The sequence below is a fragment of the Pleuronectes platessa genome, chromosome 4 (assembly GCF_947347685.1).
Source record: "Pleuronectes platessa chromosome 4, fPlePla1.1, whole genome shotgun sequence".
NCBI classification, from domain to species: Eukaryota; Metazoa; Chordata; class Actinopteri; order Pleuronectiformes; family Pleuronectidae; genus Pleuronectes; species Pleuronectes platessa.
In genome coordinates this window covers 13,304,185-13,323,229 of record NC_070629.1, presented here as the reverse complement: position 1 = coordinate 13,323,229, position 19,045 = coordinate 13,304,185, and the positions used below count along the sequence as shown (strand labels likewise).

General features: G+C 40.9%; 1 protein-coding gene across 9 annotated transcripts in view; it reads right to left on the bottom strand.

The window, feature by feature from the left end:
- Nucleotides 1-207: 207 nt before the first annotated feature.
- Nucleotides 208-19,045, bottom strand: part of sorbs3 (sorbin and SH3 domain containing 3) — a 23,430-nt gene continuing 4,592 nt past the window's right edge. For 2 of the 9 annotated variants that reach the window (XM_053421188.1, XM_053421189.1), the window contains exons 2-21: nt 15,146-15,218; nt 14,209-14,394; nt 13,940-14,012; nt 13,197-13,330; nt 12,536-12,599; nt 11,521-11,559; nt 11,343-11,430; nt 9,962-10,070; nt 8,781-8,834; nt 8,515-8,622; nt 7,809-7,852; nt 5,923-5,993; nt 5,274-5,335; nt 5,109-5,155; nt 4,859-4,973; nt 4,641-4,766; nt 2,537-3,073; nt 2,302-2,405; nt 2,082-2,188; nt 208-1,621 (exon numbers count right to left, since the gene is read on the bottom strand). In XM_053421188.1, the coding sequence (XP_053277163.1) occupies nt 1,560-1,621; nt 2,082-2,188; nt 2,302-2,405; nt 2,537-3,073; nt 4,641-4,766; nt 4,859-4,973; nt 5,109-5,155; nt 5,274-5,335; nt 5,923-5,993; nt 7,809-7,852; nt 8,515-8,622; nt 8,781-8,834; nt 9,962-10,070; nt 11,343-11,430; nt 11,521-11,559; nt 12,536-12,599; nt 13,197-13,330; nt 13,940-14,012; nt 14,209-14,394; nt 15,146-15,157 (2,142 nt within the window). In that variant the 5' untranslated portion in view covers nt 15,158-15,218 and the 3' untranslated portion in view covers nt 208-1,559. Of the gene's footprint in view, nt 1,622-2,081; nt 2,189-2,301; nt 2,406-2,536; nt 3,074-4,640; nt 4,767-4,858; nt 4,974-5,108; nt 5,156-5,273; nt 5,336-5,922; nt 5,994-7,808; nt 7,853-8,514; nt 8,623-8,780; nt 8,835-9,961; nt 10,071-11,342; nt 11,431-11,520; nt 11,560-12,535; nt 12,600-13,196; nt 13,331-13,939; nt 14,013-14,208; nt 14,398-15,145; nt 15,219-19,045 lie in introns of all 9 variants that reach the window. The other 7 variants (XM_053421185.1, XM_053421186.1, XM_053421190.1 and 4 more) reach the window with 6 other exon arrangements.

The window sequence follows — 19,045 nt, the reverse complement described above, 5'->3', positions numbered from 1 at the left end:
TAAATGTATGTAGACACTTTGTGACATACAATTGCAGGGTACTATTTCTAGTTATTTCATGAGCTTGAATATTCCAAAATGAAATAATTGTCGTGTGATACATGATTATATTATAATATTCCATATGAAAGTCTGTATTTCCCGTTGGTCAGGTTCACATATGCTGTAGTTGAATTAATACTGAAAGAAACACACAAGAACACAAACTCATTTCAACATCACTCTGTAATGTATAACTGCTTTAGAAAAATACGTACCATACATATGAGATACAGTTTTTGAAAAGCAAATATATATTATACTTTTAATTGGATAAATGTTACAGTCTGTACAATCATCCCCTCTGTCTACTAAATATGAATCATTATACATGATTTTTACAGTGAAATCATGAATATATCTTATCAAATAAGATGACTTCATGATGAGGATTTGAAATTAGGCTTAGAGAGAAAACACTCATCAAACGCTGCACTGGCACAAACGTAAGTGATTTTCTGAATATTATTCAGAGTGTCGATGTTAACTCCCTAAGCAGCAGAGAGAAAACACTGTGGAAGCAGTGGTAGAAAATGTGGCAGAAATACAGGGGGCTTGAGTTGTTCAGTGCAGGATCGGAAAAAGATTAATGTTATGGACGGTTGGATTTGGCACATACAGCTAAATCATTAAGCGTTTGCTTTGAAGGCAAAGAATGAACTTAGAGCTTTTCAACACAGATGATCGGGTACAACTTACAGAGTTGTTGCATATTTTCCTATTCTATTACAGGACAGAACATGATCCACCTCGTAGTTTTCACATTTGGCATTTCACTACATAGCTTGATGGACAAACATTACACTTAAAAAAGGTAGCTCTGCGAATAAAGAACACATTTCTTTAGAAACAAGTGCATGCGTAAATTATATTTCCTCTTCTGCAAAGCCTTATAGAAGGCTGTAAACTTATCTCGACATGTCATCTACAGATGTTCATGTTGTTTCTGCAATCTTGGCCAGGGTATTTTCAGAGATCTGAAAGAGAATCTGAGGGGATATATATGGAGGAAACATTAGTATCCGACAAATGCACAAACTGAAATATACCATCCTCATTCAAAACTCTCAGCAGTGGTTTGTGACAGGACTAAATGCAGCCTCATACTGTAATTGGACATTGGAAGGAAACGTGCTGCTCAGTGGAAAGGAATGCAAATTTTCCTGCTGCAAAAGTCCCTGGAACAAAAACGACCGTTTGCTTCTGAAACTGTATCATCAGCATTCATTATTTCCTCTCCAATCGTGTCTGTGAAAACATTCTCCAAGTCTCAGAGCAACACACATACACACGTAAGCACACACTCATGCAGGGAGGTGAGGCACCACACAGGGACCCGGCCTTGACCTCTGCTCTCAGAGGCAGAGGGAACATGCAGGTTTGACTGAACCAGGCTCAGGAGTGAGGTGGTGGGTGACGGAATGAGGACAAGCTGCAGGTATCAGAGCAGGATCTGCTGGAGTGATTATTTGAGCTCTTGTGAGTCCAGATGGACGTGGGCAAGCAATGAAACCTGGAAGTCAAACTGGTGCCACATAGTTCCCGGGAAAAGTCCCAAAAGCACGAGTCCGTTCTGACGTACCTACAGAGAAGAGAGCACAAGTTGTGTTCACACATTATAAACACAAACATTCAGGGACATATTTAAAATCTAAAACAATGTACAGTCTACTGTGCCAATTACATCTGCAATGTTGAATAGTGTCCACTAGAGGGGGAACTGTCACCGCAAAACATTTCAATATTGATTATCTTTGAAAAATACTTCACTGCCATAGAGATTTATTTAATAATTTGTGTGTGTGAAATTCAAATTTGTGTTTTTATTGATAGTAGGCTACTTTCCACATTGCTGTACAATCTACAGAAGGGAAAAAGTAAAGGAAAAACCTGAATAAATTACAAATCGTGGGGACCAACAATAAGGAAATTGTGCCATTAATTTGTCACCCATCTTTAAAAAAGCCCCACTTCAATGTATTGTTTACAAAGGACATATATTTATGGAGTTAAAGTTTGAGAATAAGTCTCTTGATTCTTACCTACAAACCAGCCATCATCACATTTCTCCATCACTTGTACAATGTCTCCTTCTCTGAGCTCCAACTCATCTGAATTCTGTGGTCTGTAGTTGTAAACAGCTTTGTATCTAAAATTAAGAACATAAAATAGACAAACATTCTGAGCCACACATTCGACAAAGCTGCAAAACCTGGTCTGTACTGCAACAATGTGAAGAAATATTTAAATCTCAATACGTACGGTTTGCGTTGCCCCACTGATGTAGCGACGTCGTTTGGGAAGTGTGTTTTAAGCAGGGAGTTGACATGTGGATTAGACGGAGCAGCTTGGTTTGGTATTGAACCCTAGAAATACAGAAACCTCATGTCAGGCATTAGGAAATGAGGAATGATGAGCCACACTCTGGTCAACATAAACAGTAACACCATAGGTGAGGATGTGCAGCGACTTTCTCAGAGAGGCAGTGAGAGCAGACCTGCGAGGGTTCAGTGTATCTGGACGTGTTCACTGCCGTAGCTCCTGCTCTGTGTGAGGATGCTGATGACTGAGTGGAGGGTGAAACTGCTCTAGGTGCAGAGCTCTGGTTAGCCAAGTGTGTCCCAGCCAAGTGGTTGTTCTGGTTGGTGGGTGAAGCAGTTTTGTAGGTGCTGTGCGGCCAGTGATTTGCCATTTCTTTGGGTGTGGCTGTCTGAGTGGGGGAGCGTGACTGTGACACTTGGCTGCTGTAAAATACAGGTGAAGATGGCATCAAGGGGGAGTGCTCAGGTCTGGGGCTGAGGGAGGTGGGGGAAAATGGTGAATGTGGTGAGTGGAGTGGACGTCCTGGACTCTGGGGTCCAGGGGAGACGGGAGACATGGGGCCTGGTGAGTAGTCGTCTGTGGAGTATTTTGTGCGAGGCATCTTGTTGACCTGGACATAATTGACCGGGAAGATGCCGCTCCGGCTGGTCCCTGTGATCCTCCCCTCCAACCACTTTTCATCGATTTGCCTGGTAATATTGATCACCTCACCCTGAAGTGAAAATAAAGAGGATTTTGAACAATTAGTGTTTACCCATACAGTTTGAAGTATCTCACATTGCAAACCTGCAAAAATTCTAGGTTCTAACAGCATGACGCTACTATTCATTGCTCACATTTTATGCCGTATAAGTGTACCACTGGTGTAAATTTCTATATTTTATTTTTAATCATAATTTTTCAGGTAAACAGTTTGATATTTTTGGAAATATGTTTATTACTCAAGGATTTATATGCAATCTCATTGGCTAGGCTATATCCTGAACACTAATTAGTCTCTGGGGGCAATGACTGATATTTTGGGGCTTCCTGGGTAGAAAGCAAGGTATCAGGAATCTGTCTTACCGAACAATGTTAACAGTCCAAGAAAATGTCGTTTAACACATGAGTTTGAACGTTTCTCCACACACAATACAAACTGTGATACTATAGGTAAATTAAAAAGCTGATAGCCAATCTATTTTGGTCGATGTGTTGCACGTCTTTAGCACTAAACACAGACTGTTTACCTGCAGGCAACCAAAACCTTATCAAACCTGACTGGTCAAACTAGAAATGGACACCAGAGGGCTCCCTGCTCCAATATATCTCTAATATTGGCCCTCATCTACAGATTCTGCAGATTCACATGTAGAATCTCTTGCTAGAGATTAGCTAATATGAAGCTACAGCTGGCAGGCAGTTAGCTTAGCTTAGCACAAACACTGGAAATGGGTACAGATCTAAGACTGTATATAAAGATGGACGACATGAGCTTACAGCTTGAAGTCATAACAATATTACAAGTCAGTTTATGAGCTGAGGATCTAGTTGAGGGATTTTGTTGCTACTTAGTTTGGAGATTTATACAAACATTTATTGGCATAAACAGGTAGCCTACTTATGACAGATGGAAAGAACAATCTTACAGAAAATGGGATGAGAAAAATTATACCAAAAATGAAGCCAAAGCTTTCAGCCGTTTAGCTTAGTTTAGTATTAAGAATGTAAATGGGAGAAACATCTAATCCAACAACCAGTGCCGCCAACGTTCACTTATAAACAAGTTCACATTATCAAGCATCACTGTCTTTAATTTGTAAAACTTGTCAAAAACACAATGCTAAAACATTCTATAAACTACCTGAATCTCTGGTCAATGTATCTGTTCTAAATATTCATGCCTCACAAGGCCTTATATTAATATATATTGATATTGTGCTGTCTTGCTATTTGTTTATTGTTGTCATATTGTTCCTTTTGAGCTGTTGCCCTTGCTTTCATGTAAGGCAGGCCCTATTTATGTGTCTTTAGTTTTCATTATATTAATATTTGTCTGTATTTTCAATGCTTTTATTCTTGACGCATGCAGTTTTATTCCCTGCACAGGAACTACAGATGAAAATTAGCCACTGTGGCTAACTCTGACATATTTTCATAAATGTTATCAATATACACTGTCCCTGTCAAATAAAGTAATAAAGTTAAGTAACAGCTGCTAACAGCCCTTGTAACTTCTCGATGATGAAGGAAAGCGTCTTTCTGTCTGTTGCTGCTCCAATGAATGTGATGTAACTCACTTTACGAAAAGACAGTTCAACTGGTAGGTCACCATTGAAGTTGAATAGAGCCACAGCTTCTCCATAGTCCAACACCTGGAGAGTGGGAGACTTGATAGGTGTCGGCTTCTCGGTAGGAGGAACAATCTACGATGGAAAAAAAGACAAGTATTTAATCACATGGGCTCAGAATAAAAAAAACACACTGCAAATCCAATGTGAGAGATGAAATAAGTCACCTCTACATAAGATGTGGGAAAAATGCCGGCTCTTCCATGATGTTCTCCCTCAAACCAGTTGGCATCGACCTGCCTGTGGATGTAAACAATGTCGCCCTTGTGCAGAGTGAGCTCCCTGAAGAAAAGAAGAAGTAAATTTAAATTGAATCCAGAGTTTTAAATTTGACATTTCTATAACTTCATGTTTCTTTTCAGTGATGTAAATGAGCAGGAATGTGAGACTATAACATTAGCTCACAGTGGAACTCACTTGGGAGACTGAGCCTGGAAATTGAACTTGGCTCGCGCTGCTTTCATCTGAAAAAAAACATTTGAACAGATGCCCTCATCATATAAACAATTTAGAATCTATTCAGATCAGAAAACAAAAATCTGCAAATTTCCCAGCCGTTACACAAAAGTCTCAGAAACACACCTTCTTCTCGTCTTTCTTAGGCGGCAGCTCCATGGTTTCATTTGCAGGGGAGAGACGTTCTACTGTAGAGCACAGTAAGAGGCACGGAGGTATGAGTGGAGTCTTAAACATGCTACTTTGTTCTGCACATGTAGTTTTTGAATGTGTCGCTATAAATGAAATCACAGCCTTGACGGCCAAAGTTCTAAAGGGGTCTTGTAATTTCCAGAAAAACAATTGGTGAAAGCTAATCTTTAATCTGCTCTTTTGAGTTTCACTTCCTTTTTTTTTGTGGGCTTCCTCCCCACCCATCTGCATCTGAAGCGCTTTCTATTTCTACAGGAGAAAAACTGCAAAAGCTTTCCGTGCTCACATCAGCCTCGTGTTAAATGTGAAATAACAGAACAGGAGACGACAGAGGCAATGAAAGAGGATCGTGAGGCCGTCAGACTACATTCGATTACTGCAAGATTGTATCAGATATATGCAGCCTGATCCACTGAAGGTCTGCTCACCGACAGTGCATGTTTTCTTGTGTGGGTTCAAGAAACTTGTGGAGAGTACTGACAGGAATAGACTTTAAATAAGGGTTCTTTTCAAAATCATTATCAAATGGTACCATTGGTTAAATTTGCATGTGTGTTGGGGAGAAGAAAAACTCTTTGTTTACCATATGTGGGAGCAGAAGCCAGTGACGTGCCGACGGAGCGATGGACGGGCTGCTGTGATGCTGGGGAACTGCTGGAGAAGTCAGGAAATTGTTAGCGTTTGATGTTTATATTACTGTCAATGTGGCAACCAATGAGGAGGAAGGGGTTTCTGATTATATCAAAGGGCAGACAGACACACACACACTCCTTGTTGTAAGGACTTGTTTTTCTAATGGGGACAAGACGAAAGTCCCCATAACTTGAATCATTAAGGTTTGGTTAATCCATGTTTTAACCATAGGTTTTAACTTATGTTAAGCTTAGGTTAAGTTAAGGTTAAGCCTAAGGTTAAGGATATGGTTAAGGTTAAGGGTAAGGGTAAGGTTAAGGGTTACAGTTGGGCAAGTAGTAACAATCGTTAAGGTTAGAGTAAGTCTCCAGGAAATTAATCAACATGTCCTGTGAAGACATGACTGTGTGTTGTTTTCCTGAAGAAATTTGCAGCTGCTGGATTTAATACATTGTACAGAGATGAGACAAGCAATCACACAGCCTAAAAGGACATGACGATGATACTGTGTATCTCATGTTGTTATCGTTCAACAGAGAATCTGGATTAGATGAAGTTTGCAATTTAAAATTATCCTCACAATCCATGAAACTCAATTCATGATCAGAATCACGGGTCTGTTCTTTTTTTTTGCCCGAGTTAAGAATGAACCCAAAGCCCAAAGCTTCCTGCCGGGCTTCCTCCCAACTCATTTGCATATATCCAGCCTGTGTCTGAAATGATTCCAGGGTCTGCAGCTGGATGCCCACACACACGCGCACACACACACACACGCGCACACACACACACACGCACATAGACACACACACACACTCACACACACACACACACACACACACACACACACACACACACACACACACACACACACACACACAGCTTGTCTGGATAACAGGAAACTGCAAAAACAAATGGACTGTATCTTAGCTTGCTGATGCAAGATTTAATTTCATACGTCCTTAGCAACAAATTCTTAAAAACGTTAAAGCCCCTTGTACCACCTCCCCAGTGAGGTCAAAACCCATGAGATCAACTTCGCAAACAACAGCGAGAATCCGCAAAGAATTCCTCACACACACACGGGGAGAAATGTGGAATGCTGTCTGCTGTTTGAAGCAACAAATACTCTAGTTGAGCTTGTTAAAGCTCACCAGCCTCATAACAGTGCCTAACGCAGGGAGTCACCTGATCAACTAACAGGTAGCCCGCAAAGTAATACTGCTCGTTCCAATCACGGTATTTGGTTTCCTAAAGCAGGAAGCAATGGGCAGTTTCTTCTGCTTAATGAAGCGTTATCAAAGTAGATTAAGAAGCAGGGTGTTTTGCTCGGAGCTCTATTATGTGGAGAATGACCCAGGCCTCTATATTAACCTGCCCTGCATGTCTCCCTATAATACAACCACCACTTTAATAACTGCTATGCATCTCCATATAAAACAGGATTTACATTTAACTATCATTAAAACTAATTTCAGTTACTCAGGCACCTGTCCCCCTGGACTCCACTTGTCCACTTGTTGATGATTAAACTACATCATGGAAGCACAGAGAGATAAGAAACAGAAAAAAAAACTCTGCTTAAAACTGTCCTGTATGTGTAATCTGCACACCTTGAGCACAATACTACAATAGTACTCTATCATGTAACACAATCATCAATAACACTATAATGCAGAAAACCACTTTGTTTTCAGTCTTTCAATGGAATCTATTGTAGAAACATACATTTTCATTAATGAAAGCATGGTTGAAGAGTCAGTGAAGTCATCATAACAAACTCTTTATCACTCGGAGTGATCACACCACATTGCTTTCTTCAGGAATGTTGCCACTGACCTGTAGTTTGCGGTTTCAGCTGCTGGATCCCTGCCTCTGGCCTCCTGCAAGCACAGTGAGCATTAAACACACAGCACTTCTGTATCTCACAGCTCGGAGGAAATCTCACAACAACTCAGACAAAGTAGAGGTGCTGACCACTCCCATGGGAGCAAGAAATCCCCTGGGTCCTATCCTCCTCGTGCTAGAAACAGCAGCGCTCATCATCTGTCTGGGCTGCATGTGATCTCAGAAAAAATGTCTGCCCATGAAGCTGATTAGATAAGACAAGAATCAGGCATAGCATGGGACTCTACAAAAAAAATGTGTCAGGGTTACTTCCCAGCTGCTAGGGGATGGCAAAAATAATTTCAGAATCATAATTTGGATTTAAAGATAACGATTTGACTGATTTGAAAAGTTCTTCCTCTTTTGGCAGCCAGATCTACGTTTGCTGAAGGGGGCGGGTTGTTTGGGGGTGGGCGGCGTGCAGGCGGGTGATTTACACAGCAGATCAATCGGAGTGCAAGGCAGGCAGGCGATATCAGGGCTGTCATCCAGGGAGAAACATGTCAGACGTGATCAAAGCTTTAGCAAGCAGAAGGATCTCACTGACACACAGGCTTTCATTGGGAGTGGGAGGGGGGGTGAGAGTGGAGGTGGGATTCTGCTAGATTGAGGAAGGAGGGATGCTTCAGCAGAGAGATTCAGGAGGAGGGCTCAGTACCTCACCCCGGCCTCGACGCTGCTTCTTCTGGGAAAGCGTCCTCTCCAGGCCCTGGATCTCCGAGTCCAGCTCAGCCTCAAATCGACTCAGCTCAGAGACCAGACTGGCCTGAGCCCAGACGAATGGTGGCAACAGTTAAAACAGAAGTACAGAGTCTAGTGTTTGGAGCTAATGGTGTCCCTTATTGAATGGTTTAAAAATGTCAATCTTGATGGAGAGGTAAACGTCCGAAAGACAGAAATAAAAGTAGTGTTGAAGCTGCTCACCTCAATAGAAGGAGGCTTTGGTTTCTCAGGCTGAATCTTCGGGGACAAATACGTCTGAGGGCATAAAAAAAAGATAGTCACTGAGGAGAAGTTGCTGTTGTCACAAAGTTAACCAAACTTAATTCATCTTAATTCATAATTCATCACAGGAACACCATAGAGGGGCTTTGTGAGACATTATAAATATTTTCACAGTTTTCTGAGGAAATAAATCATTAATGCTAAAAAAAATCTGTCTGGTTAAATTTAGAGCGTCAAAGGTTTGTCTTTATTAGTGCTGCAAATCAATCTACTCTTTACACTCTTCTCTCATTCTTTTTTTTTGAAAAAGCCTTTGAATGCGTCTCTGAATGCCAAGACCCTCCCCTCAATGGAAGTTATCATCACTACCTGCTGTGTCCCTGTGAAGCAGTACACACCTGATATCTGTTTTTTCTTTCTTTTTTTTTAAATGGCGTCCAAAGGATAGAACATTGGCCACTGTCATAGAGAGGAAATTAAATGAGTCCCCATGCTGTGAGCCATTATACACCACAAGAGGTTAACACCATAATACAGATCACAAGACACTTCAGCTCTCGTGGGGGAGTGGAAACAAAGATTCCTTTACTTCACAGGCGCAGACACGCGGCACAATATGCACCAGATCGGGGACAATGTTGCAAGAGCCGTTATAAAAACTCGGGAAGTTGGTGTTTAAACAAAGAGACACTAGACGGCTGCACGCACAGTTACTGCAAGACAATAAAAGTACAACCAAAGAGGTAAACAAAAACTACATGACTCAACGTGTCAAACAGCCTTTCAGTGTAGAAACGACACTAAAAATACTTTGATCGTGTCTTTTCTTGCCTGTAAATGAATGAAAGAATTGAAGGAGTGAGCACACCTGTGGTAAGCAACAAGCACCCTGGTGAATGATCACAGTTATTAAAGAGTTATTATTAAAACGCTCGCGTGAGAAGATGCAACACAAGGACTCAAAGTCTTAATCCTGAAAGAAAAAGGTGCACATCCTCAAACCGGTTTTTGAGATCCACACTGGTACAAGAATACAAGTGGCATTCCTGTGAACGCTGAGTAAATACGGAGGTCAAAGGGTCACACAGAGGCATTTTATTCTGCTGGAATCAGAGTGACATCAGAGCTTATTTTTTAACTGACTGCATGTGAGGTCATACCTGGCTCTGGATCTCTGAAGTGCTGCTCTTTCCCGGTTCAAAGTCGAATATGCTCCTCGGCTGAGGGTGCTGCTTTCCCAGGTCTGACAGCTTATCTACATCCTCGCTCCTGAAACATAACACCCCACGCACACACACACACACAAACACACCATGGACTGCAACTTAATCATGGCTTCATTGTGAGCCCCTGTAAAAACAAATCCAAACTTGTCTCTCACACACGTTTTCCCTCCACTCTGCCTGAGTTTTGGTTGGTTATTCAGGTGAAGACGTCACCTGCAGCCTTTATCTGATGAGAAGTGGGAATGCATTCGGGTGTGTGTGCAGTCTACTAGGAGTTGAAAGAAATTGAAAACTATTGCAAAAATAAACTTCAGTGTGCTGTTAAATCTCTTCTCTTGTTAAACCTTCAGAATTCAGCATTTCAGGGGTTTTGTTAAGCTGTATAAAGCCAGGCACAACTGTACCATATATATCATATAAATGTATATATATATGCTTTTCTAGACCTGATGACCACTTAAAGCCCTTTAACTTTAACAGTTTTGTCTTCCACACATGCATACAGTGCATTTACGTACAGCACTGTCTCTATTACACAACGCTTATACAATGTTGTTACAGCCGTCAGGGACACGTCAGCATGTGGAATGGGGAGACTGGGACTGAACCCCTGACCTGCTCTATCTCCACAACCACAGCCACCCAAAGTATACTGTATATAGACCTTGTATAAAGATGAATGACATCTACATTTCCTCCCATGCACTATTTCAAAATGAAGCTAAAATATCTCATTTATAGATGTCTCGTTTCACCACATTTGTATAGCATCAAATTTTTTTTGACATGTAAATTTTAGTTATGTCTATTTGAAATGTAATTCATGTATCTATATTGCAGCCAGCCACCAGGTGGCAATTGAGGCAGATGGGCTCTACTGTTAGTAAGCTGTAAACTCATGTCGTCCATCTTTATATACAGTCTTAGATCTGCACACGTTTACAGTCTTTGTGCTAAGCTAAGCTAACTGGATGCTGCTTTAGTTACATATTCATACTGTATCAGAAGAGTCACTAATCAAGAGTAAAATACCACAACATATCTGTTCCTTAAAGTTTGCCTCCTGCCTCTGAACCCTCCTCTGCGTGTGCTATGGGGCTCAGGGTTACATTTTCTTACCACAGTGTAAAAATATTTTGCTCAGGTTGACGCACGACTTTATTAAATTGCCCTGAAAATGAGTTATTGTCAATCTGTCGGCATGTGCCGTGTGATGCTCTGGCAATTTGCCTCCGTCTTCTTTCCAGTGCATGCTGGGATATGTTAATCCACCCTGTGACCCTGAAGCAGTCATATCAAATCAGTGCAAACTCACCAGTCTGGTAGAGCGCCATACGGTGTCAGTCTGAACAGATTCTTGTCTGTGTCGCTGCTTTCTTCTGTGCTGGCGGATAACTGGAGCCCTGCAGATCAGTGCAGATTAGTCTTGAGTATAGAGTGATAATGGATCAATGGACAAGAACAACAATGTGGACTTTGGTGAATTCACGTACGTTCGGCTGACCACCGCTCAGAATCCTCCAGCTCAGGCTCTAGTAAACAAATACAAGACCCTTTTTTGAGAGCTTTGATAAATCAATCAAAATATCATACTTGTACATTCACCAATACTCACTTACCAACACAGCCTGGATTTGTCTTGTAGTGAGACCTAACCACTTTTAGTGTAATTTAAGTTTAGCTCAGTGTCATCAGTAATGAATGTATAAAAGAAAACATTATACTTATTCACATTCCATGAATGAATAAGGAGCAGGAAGGAGGAAAATCTGACATCGCCTGCCCCACTAATATAAATTAAATAACATGAATACAGATGGCAATCACTTTCTTTATTTCCATTCTTTTAACAAATCAAAAAATGTATCAGTTATACTGAATCATTGTCTATAATCATAACATAAATATCACTCAATTAGTTCATACTGTTTCATTTGTTTTTTATTTTTATTGTCCGGAGAATTCCACATCTTCACACATGACATAAATATCGGCTTCAATGTAAGGCCTGCAAATGGACATTTTAAATTATAGTTTCTATTATGGTTTGATATTATTGTAATCAACCTCTGTAGGTTTTCAAGTATCCTCTACAAGTGGTGTGTTCACATGATGAGTTACACAGCAGCCGTATTGTCAGTGCTTTGAAAATGTGTTATTGTTGAAGAAGACAAATCACAGAGGCAGAAACGTCCCACTGAAACCTCCTCTCTGCTGTGATGGTGCCATCAACCACACAAATAACAAGGAATGTGTTTTCTATTACGCAACATGTAACCGAGTAAATTATGAGCTCGATTTTCGGGGGGGGGCTGGGATCAGAACCGGGGTTATTGTCAGATATAACGGAAAAAATGACATCAAACTTGAGGGATGTTTCAATTATGACTCATTTTGCCTTTGCACTGGATCCCCTCAGCTATACCTGACACTGACGGAGAGGAATTCACTCTGGATTTGAGTGAGTGAGAGGAGGAGGAGGAGGAGAAGGAGGAGGAACATGCTTACCCTCTGGCTTCTTGTGGATCTGTCTGAACATGCTCTTGTACCAGTCTCTGGGCTTGTTCACACTCTGGTATAAGAACAGAGGGGAAGTGCAGAAAGTAAACAAACCTGTCGAATAAGGCTTGGAGAAATGTAACATATAGTATATATTATACACATATTTAGACTACAAATACTGTTGACTACAAATGTTGTTATATGCCTCCGTCAACCAGTGCAGTTTCAGATTACAAACATTTATGTCAATCAATTTAAATGACAACTCGTCAAAAGTTAAAGAAATTCCCAGAAAAACAAAGACAGAGTTTAAAGATGAAGTTCAAGAGCTGAATACCTTTATTTTTAGATTATCCAAATCTTGATTAAAGGAGAAAGTTTGTGCAAGATTTAAAGAAATTTGTGAAATGTGTCACCACGACCTGGGCCGACCACCAAAATTGAATCAGTTCATATTTGAGTTAAAGTGAGCGTTTGTAGTTAGAAGACAATCATTTTGGGCATTCTCGAGAAATCATGTTCACAAAAATGGGACGGCAAGAGAAAACATGAGAACATAATGCCTCCAGAAACTGGCTAAGAGGGGTGCGGAGGCATAAACATTTATTTTTAAAGATAAATCCTTGAAGCTTGTGTTTTATTTTGAGGCGTGTTTTTTTTATCTTACGGATCTGGAGGCGATGGGCATCCCAGTTTCATCCACTGGACCTATTCCAGAGAACTTGATGAGCCGCTCTTCCCTGGTTGGAGTCCAGCTGCGTGGTAGAGTGGCAGATCCATGGTCACCATTGGACAGTCCACCTGAGTTACAGTCACAACAATGCGAATTTAGTATTTATGTTGTAACATTTCCTTGTTGAAATTTGTTAAATTCAGGTGAAGTACGAAACCATTTATGAGCTTTCAATCTAAGAATAGACACTGATTATGTTTTAATTTTCCTAAGATGTATTTCCTGATATGGCCTTGCTCTTCTTTAATGTGTACTCTCATTGATCATACCCAAAAGAAAAGGATTACATTGACTGTTTTTACTGAGCTCAGTTAATTCAATTTTTCTCAACATGCACCTGCAACATGGAACAACACACAGAACAATCCAAAACTCAACAGCAGTTTTTTGGTTTAGTGTAATTTAAGTTGTTTTATCTTACCCTATTTTTCCTCTGGCTGTTCTTGTAAATTAAATTGTGGCTACTGTATTTATTCCTACGACTTTTACTTTTGCTCATACTTTTCCTATTTTGTAAATTTTTTAAGTTCTTATTTGTCTTAAACTTGGTATCTTGGAAAGTACATTTTTTCCCCAGCTATATTAAAAGTGAGGTCTCTACCTCAATGTATTCCCCAAGCCAAAAAGTTCAATGAATGAATAAATGATTGAAAGAATGAATGAATGAACATTTTTACCATGCAATTGTGAGGGGCCATAATATGATCCAAAGCTGAGGACTGTTGGGCCACTTCCATTCACTTCTGAAACCTGGAGAAAAGAAGCAGAATCATTTATAACAGTCAAAATACATGTCCGTAATGTAAATGACAGCTGATTGTTAAAGACATGTCCATAGCCTGTGATGCTTTAGTTTACCACAGGGAGGAGCACTTGTTTACTGAATCTCACTCTCGCCACCTCAGTGTTGTTATTATCACAGCCTGCAGGACATTTCTGTTAATACCTTGAACTCTCCAGATGGCTGTCTAGCTGAGCTGAAAGGGCTCAAGGGAGGAGTAGGGAGTCCAGGGGAGATGACCACCTCATGGGTCATCTCAGGAGAAGTTAGTATCTGCTGCCCTGATGAAAATCCAGCCTCCCCGGAGTAGATCAGCCGGGAGCCATTTGGATCGCCAACCACTTCCGTAAGCTGCTAAACATGTAAGAAAAGTCGAAATATGGATGAGCAACAACAATGTGTGAACTTTGCTCCTGTCGCGTCCTCCTGCTGGCCCTGGGTAAACACCACGCTCTGTAGGAGGTCATGTGGACTTGTTAGGGGCTCAGCTATTCTCCAGAGAATAACTGAGCTCTGTGGGGGAGCCTCTGATGAAAAGGCCTCTAATTTATTTAAAGCAGGAGCAGTGGGAAGTGGTGTTCCACCCACTTCATCATCTCTCTGGCCACAGCGGAAGAAAGGCCTCATTCAAGGTGCAGAGTGGGGGCATTGAAACAGGAGAGCACCATTATGGGCTCATTAACTCCCTATTCACCGGGCTCTGCTATTCTCCAGCCAGAGGGCGGAGCCGGGGCCGGGGAGGTTGGGAAAGGGTCGTCGATGGCAACCCTAAAGTCCAGCAGGGCTAGGAGTCGTTTTGTGGTTTCCATGGTGATCTTTTTTCACCTCCCTTCCACTCATGATGGGCAGTCTAGCTCTTCTATTGGAACACTACATATTTCAATCAGGTGCTTCGGTCACTCTGTGCGGTCGCGGGGTCATGGGGGTCATGGGAAAGCCCCCGTGCCTCTCATCTACAGTGGCTAGTGGGAGAATTGTTGTCTGCACTAATGGCACATTGTTGAAGTGACACTGGACTTGACTGACTTGTTCTCCCTGGTTATTCTGGACATTCTGACTGTTGCTAAACAGTTTTAAATGAAATATAAAAAAGTGGCTTTACCTGAGACTGCATGTGATCTGTGTAAGTCCTTGTGTGATGGATATCAAGTTCTTCTTCCCAGCTTCAAAATAATCTGCACAGACATAGAGAATGCAAACATTTTAATATGTAATTGCTCTTTTCTATTTTAATCAACATATTTTCCAAATTCTTTCTTTCTTTAATTTTAAAATATTTAATCAGTGTCTTTAAAAAAGTAACTGATAAATATGAAGGTCCATTCTGAATCTCGCTTTTTAACACTTTGAGTCAAAGTCTCCATATCATGAATCCCATTTTACATCATGGGCAGAGCGACAACTGTTCCATTATCCCATCGCTCCAGTATTCAAAAGAGGGAAAGTTAGCGTCACCCACTTTTTCCCTGTTGCCATGGAATCCCCCCCCCCCCAAAAAAAAACAAACAACGAGTGTGACGCCCATGACTGCCTCATTATTCCCAGTCATACAATGGTGTAATAAGCTGGACTTGAGGGGGAGTGGATGATGGAGAAGATCAGCTACTGAAAGTAGAGACCGCTGATCTATGAAGAAAAAAACAGATCAGGGTCTTTAAAAAACGTGTAGGAAAAGACAAATAAGGCCAGCATGCAGCCTTACACCCCCCCAACCCTACCCTTGACATGATGTTTGTATGCTCTGGTAAAATCTAAGGCTTTGTAGCTTGGCAAGACAGTAATAACCAAGTGTGAGCCGGGCTATCATAGGCTGAGAGTTTGCACTGATGAGTTTTCCATGTGGCATTTGCAGCTGAACATTTGGGTCTATAATCATTGTGGTCAAGACTGAGAAAACTACACAACACTGAGCCTGTGTGGTGAGAGAATCAATGTACCAGTTCTCAGACAACAGTAATAACTCTATCAGAGTCATCATCTCCCAATTAATGCCGTTACATAACAGGAAAAATATAGAAACTGGCGATCTGTGTCTACGATAATACCATCACTGAAATCACGCAGCTGATTATCCATCTAACAATAAGGAACACTGCATACTTTCTAATGGCTGGTGAGGGTTTATACCAGATCTCTCCTGAGGAGGCTGCTGCTCAGCTTGAAGGCCCCATCACACTGATGATCAAATAACTGGGTGACTTCATTGGTATTTTGAAGAACTATTATCTCCACACATGCCTCTTTAATTTAGAAAACAAAAAGTTCCTTTTCCACGTCGTCACTGCTGCCATTCGCTTTTCAGCAGTAGCTGCTGGACTCCATGACAGCTGTTTACCATATTCCTGGTTTTCACAACGGGTGTGGTCACATTTGCAAATGTACTCAAGATTCTTTATTATCATTGTACTGCTGCAAACAACAACCCAATAAAATTGTCATGTATTTATAATTTACAAGTATTCATAAGATGAAGCACTCCACCAGTGTAATGTTGCCATTCTGTGCAGTTCCACAAGCCACTGTGGCTGGCTGAGAGGACCTGAACCTCCCAAAACACTGGATCCTGGATTTCCCATTATGGAAGTGAAAATGATCCTCACCGCTTCCCAAATTACCTTTAAACTCAACACACTATTTTTGGTGAAACTGAGATTTTGTTTACATGTAAATAATAATGATAATAATAATAATAACACATCAAATGAATTGACTTATCTATTTTTTTTATTTCATCTTTGTTTTATTCTGTTTTATTATTATTTTATCATTATTATCACATGGATGTGTGTGCAAGTTAAAATTTTTCCAGTTTTCCATATGCAAGATATTTTTCGGCTCAATCTCTGGATAGTTGGAGCAAGTTGGGATGCTTCTATCTTTCATATAAAATCTGTAAAATAAACTGATATAGAATTTCTCATTTCATTATATTATTACTAGTGCCACTCAGAAGTCTACAATCTAAATCCCCCTGCCCCATGGAAGTTGCATCCTGACGACTGAACTTTGTCATAACAGTGTGTCTGTGTCTTATTTCTGTGGGGAGCAAAAATTGTACCGAGAAAGACTCCAGCACCGCACACATTCCCCCCTTCAACAAACACAATCCTACCTAATAAGGAAATATCAGTGTTGATATCGAGCAAAGAAAACCCCTGTCCAGAAGTCTGGCTCTCCCTGGGTTTCTCTGAATGCTCAGTGCATTCTTATGTAATTACTGCGACTCAGTAGCGGAGGCGGCTTTGAGCATTCACATGGGAGACAAGGCTCCAGAATTGGCCGGGTGTGAGCCCTTGATACTATCGTCAGAAATATGTGGACGTTACAGCCGAGGTATTTACAAGTCAAACCCCTGCTAGGTGAGAGTTCCATTATCACCACTGGGTCGGTTTTGTGATGGAAGAAAAACGGAGCCATAAAAGGCCCATGTGATGAGGAGAAGAAGTCCTGCTTCAGACAAGCTTTCACCACACCAGTGTCTTGCGTTGAAAACACTACTCATTCAGCATTCTGCTCTTGTTTCACATTTTAGCCCACAACAGGGCAAATGAGGACTTGCAAAATGAGAATCAAGGGATTTTTTATGGAAAATTCTGCCTCTGTTCCGAGGAAACTCATCCGGTCTCGACCAGATGTTAACCTCAGTAAACTTAGAAACAGAAGTCTAAATACCGTCATCTATTTAAAATGAAACATTTCTGTTGTGAGATCACAAATAAACTTGTTTTACTTTGGAGGTTGGGAATTATTTTCCTCATCTTTTTATCTTAAAGGAGCGGATGTGGAACCAGACTGTTATCTGAAGCTGCTGAGCCAAACTGACTCAGCAGCGACAAGGTCAGGGAACTTCACCACACCCCTGAGTCTCCTCTGAATCACCGTGGGACGTTTCCACAGAACAAAAACACAAACATGTTACAAAACAACCACACAAAATCTGTCATGACAAAATCATTCCATTGACATTGAGTGGAAAATAACAAGGTATATTCACTTTGCTATACTTAAATACGTTTTTCATATATCTTTACCCAGGTAAATGTATTTTCTGATTCTATTCACTTTTACTTTACTCCATATACAGTAAGAGTAAATATTTGTACTTTCTATATTCTACTACATGTTTACAATACATGTTCAGTTTATTTTATATATTTTTTAAAGTAACCAATAACCAGAGGGGAATTGGTTCAATGATCAGAGCAGGGGAGGTAACATTAGACCCCGCCCCCTGCAGCACCTGCATCACTGGTGAAGAAACACTTCCGAGACTCAGCCATTACCAACAACTATTAATAATTAGAGTCTTTATTGTCCATCGATTCTTTCATCCATCATTTATCAATCTGTTATCTATATCACTTATCTGTTTAGAATTGCCAAGGAAGCTGGAGACAATGCCAGCTGACATTGGGCGAGAGGCAGGATAAAACCTGAACAGGTTGCCAGCATAAGAGTCTGTACTCGTCTTGTATCAAACAAAATATACCCTTAGGCGCAATTAATGATGTAGTAGTACATTGGGGAAGATGCTAATCTCAGCAAGTATTGACTTTTATAAGAAGAAAAACTATTTTACTGAGTAGATTTCTTTTCTTTTTATTTGAGTACTTCCTCCTCTACTGCCAGTACTACTCAAAGCTCAACTTCAACAAGTTCATAACCTATAATGCTCTTTATTTATAAAACTTTCCTCATTGCCTCTTTCTTCCACAGACGGATGAGAGCAGGTCTTTAAGAGCGGGGACTCTGACCTGAGATGACCTCTTCCTCCTCCTCCACCACATACTGAGCTTCACGCATTGTTCTCACCAAGAACGAGGCAGTCAAGGTGACCACGCACGCCCTCAGGAATATATGTCACAAACCTCTAGGATCTGTTGGATCAGGAAAGTCATGAGCTGTGGTCAGAGGGAGGATCATGTTGTCCATAAATCACAGTGTTGGAGAATGTGTTGGTGAAGAGCCGGGACAATGGACTTAAATCAAACACACAAGAGTG